This window comes from Macrobrachium nipponense, chromosome 22 (genome assembly GCF_015104395.2).
Source record: "Macrobrachium nipponense isolate FS-2020 chromosome 22, ASM1510439v2, whole genome shotgun sequence".
In the NCBI taxonomy this organism is placed as follows: domain Eukaryota; kingdom Metazoa; phylum Arthropoda; class Malacostraca; order Decapoda; family Palaemonidae; genus Macrobrachium; species Macrobrachium nipponense.
In genome coordinates, this window is record NC_087213.1 from 45075207 (window position 1) to 45077706 (window position 2500).

The 2500-nt window shown below is 36.4% G+C and overlaps 1 protein-coding gene across 3 annotated transcripts in view; it reads right to left on the minus strand.

Annotated features, from left to right (window-relative positions):
* The window catches only part of LOC135198617 (venom protease-like), a 26327-nt gene that overhangs the window by 428 nt on the left and 23399 nt on the right, over positions 1-2500 (minus strand). For all 3 annotated transcript variants that reach the window (XM_064226369.1, XM_064226368.1, XM_064226367.1), the window contains 2 exons: positions 1524-1693; positions 1-1013 (listed from right to left, as the gene is read on the minus strand). The exon at positions 1-1013 is cut by the window's left edge. In XM_064226369.1, the coding sequence (XP_064082439.1) occupies positions 846-1013; positions 1524-1693 (338 nt within the window). In that variant the 3' untranslated portion in view covers positions 1-845. The remainder of the gene's footprint in view (positions 1014-1523; positions 1694-2500) is intronic.

The window sequence follows — 2500 nt, forward strand, 5'->3', positions numbered from 1 at the left end:
ATTTAATACATATTGTTAGGACGTCGCTTTTTGGCAAATATCCTGACTCAGTCTTTTTTTCTCTGTTCATTACTTCTTTCTGTACAGTACATATACAAATTTGAAGCTAAAAATGTTCCTTAATATTAACTTACTTTATCCTAGGAGTAACTTATATACACCCAAGAGGAATTGTACAGTGCATATATATATATATATATATATGCATGTCTTTTACTATTATGCAAAAGTATGATATGAAGATAAAAGTCCCATAAAACACCATTTGAACTTTCCCACCGTATGTTTCGAGAACTTCCTTCTGTGCCCCTGTTCACTGGTAAAATACGGACAGATGATGTGCTATAATACTATATATACTGCCACACCTACATATGTTTTATATATATACTATTGTAATACATCATATGTCCATATTTTACCAGTGGACAGTGGCACGGAAGGAAGTGCTCGAAATATATGGTTGCAACGTTCAGTCAGTGTTTTAGGGTCCTTTTATCTTCATTATATATACAATTTCCGTGTGTATTTGTGCAAGGATGCGAATAAATGTTATTGTTTACAGGAAAGTGTACAGTTATTAAGCATGGATCTTGATCAGCCGGAATTCTGAAGGACCTAAAGTACATAATGAAAGAATCATTTCAAGATGGCTAAAAATACCTTCCACGAGTAATGATACACATCTTTTTATTCAATCATGACTTGTCTGTTTTAATTTTTTCCTAAAAAAGTTATTTATGCTTAGTTTGCCTAATTATAATATCTAAACTGTAGTGATGACTATGATACACTTTGACGAGTGATTACTGTCTCTCACTGCCCTGGCCTAGCTTTCCTTGTATTCATGAAAAAGCGATATCCTTAACCCAGGAAAGCAGAGATTTCCTCATTAGACTAGAATGAACCCCTGGAAAATCCTTGGCTCCACATCCATAGCCGTTGGATACCACACCGGCTAAAACATACCTTGCTTCGTCATTTTTGTACATGAGGGGTCCTCCAGAATCACCCTGGAACGATAGACAAACACACAGCATGAGATGGCTTCAGCAACTCAAGTTTAGAGCCTGGATTTGTAAAATGATAGTCAAAGTTCAAGATGTTTGATGATGGCTCTCTCTCTCTCTCTCTCTCTCTCTCTCTCTCTCTCTCTCTCTCTAAATAATCGACGGTTATTAAAAGAATTGAAGAGCTAACTTTCTACATCTCATACGGTACAACGATTTTAAAAAGAATTGCGTCTTGACTTTCGGCGTCAGTGCAGTCTCGCAACAAGTTTGAAATGAATGACGTTAAAATCAAGAATGAAACTAAGTATAATTACGAATAGTAAAACAGGATAGGAAACGAACTTTGACCTGTACCTAGAATGTTGATTTGGTCTTGTTAAAAGAATTGACAGATATCCAGCGAATTACGGTTTGGAAATTTACCATTTCGAGTAACATTTAAATAGATATGTCAAAAGGTACCTTCTTTATGTCACAAATTTAATGTCCTTTAAAAAGAAAAAGTCTTACCTGACAAGCTGATATGCCTCCCTCTGGTGCCCCCATGCAGAGGAAAGTGTTATCGATACCCCTCGGGTATTCAAGGCGGAATGTGCGGAGTTCGGAGTAACTATTGTTGCAAACTGTCGGTTCAAACACTGTCATGTTCACTTCATTGGGAACTGGGCTTTTGTAACCGCCTGTGAAAAAAGAAAGAAAGAATATATAATATATTATATATATATATATATATATATATATATATAGTATATATATATATATATATATATATGCAATGCGGATACTTGTTTTTATCACTAGTTTGGCAGCATTTTCATATGTAATAGAATAGAGTTACACTGGGAGTCTAGTGTATATATATATATATATATATATATATACATGTGTGTGTGCATGAGTGTATATATATACACACACACTCACTGACCAACCTGGTACTGCCCGGGAAATCTCTGATTACAACCAATAAACTCTCTCTCTCTCTCAATTCTTTTAAGATAGTTGCTTCTCACACCCTCCCTCCTTTCTGTTGGGGCTGAACTTGGACGTCAAGGGGCACTGAAAGTGTCACTATTATTCTCAGCGATATCGAAAACTATGGATTAGACATTAATATCTGGAGTTTTTTAAAAATTATTTTTACATGTCAGTCCCTTCACACCCTCTTCTCACGCCCTCCCTCTAGCGGCTAATCTTGGACTTACAGGGCATTGAGAGTTACTATTCTCAGGAACCTCAAAAACTATGGATTAGACCTAATATTTGTCACTTTGGTTATTTTTGCATTTAACCCCCTTGTTACCACCCTCCCAATCAGGGCTGAACTTGGACTTAAAGGCATGGGAAGTGTCACCATGCTTTTCAGTGACATCGAAAACTATGGATTAGACACTAATATCTGTCATTTTCAGTTATTTTGACATTTCCCTGTTTCCTAACCCCCTATGGTTCCAGCGATGTCGTAATCCCACAGTGGTCATTCACAG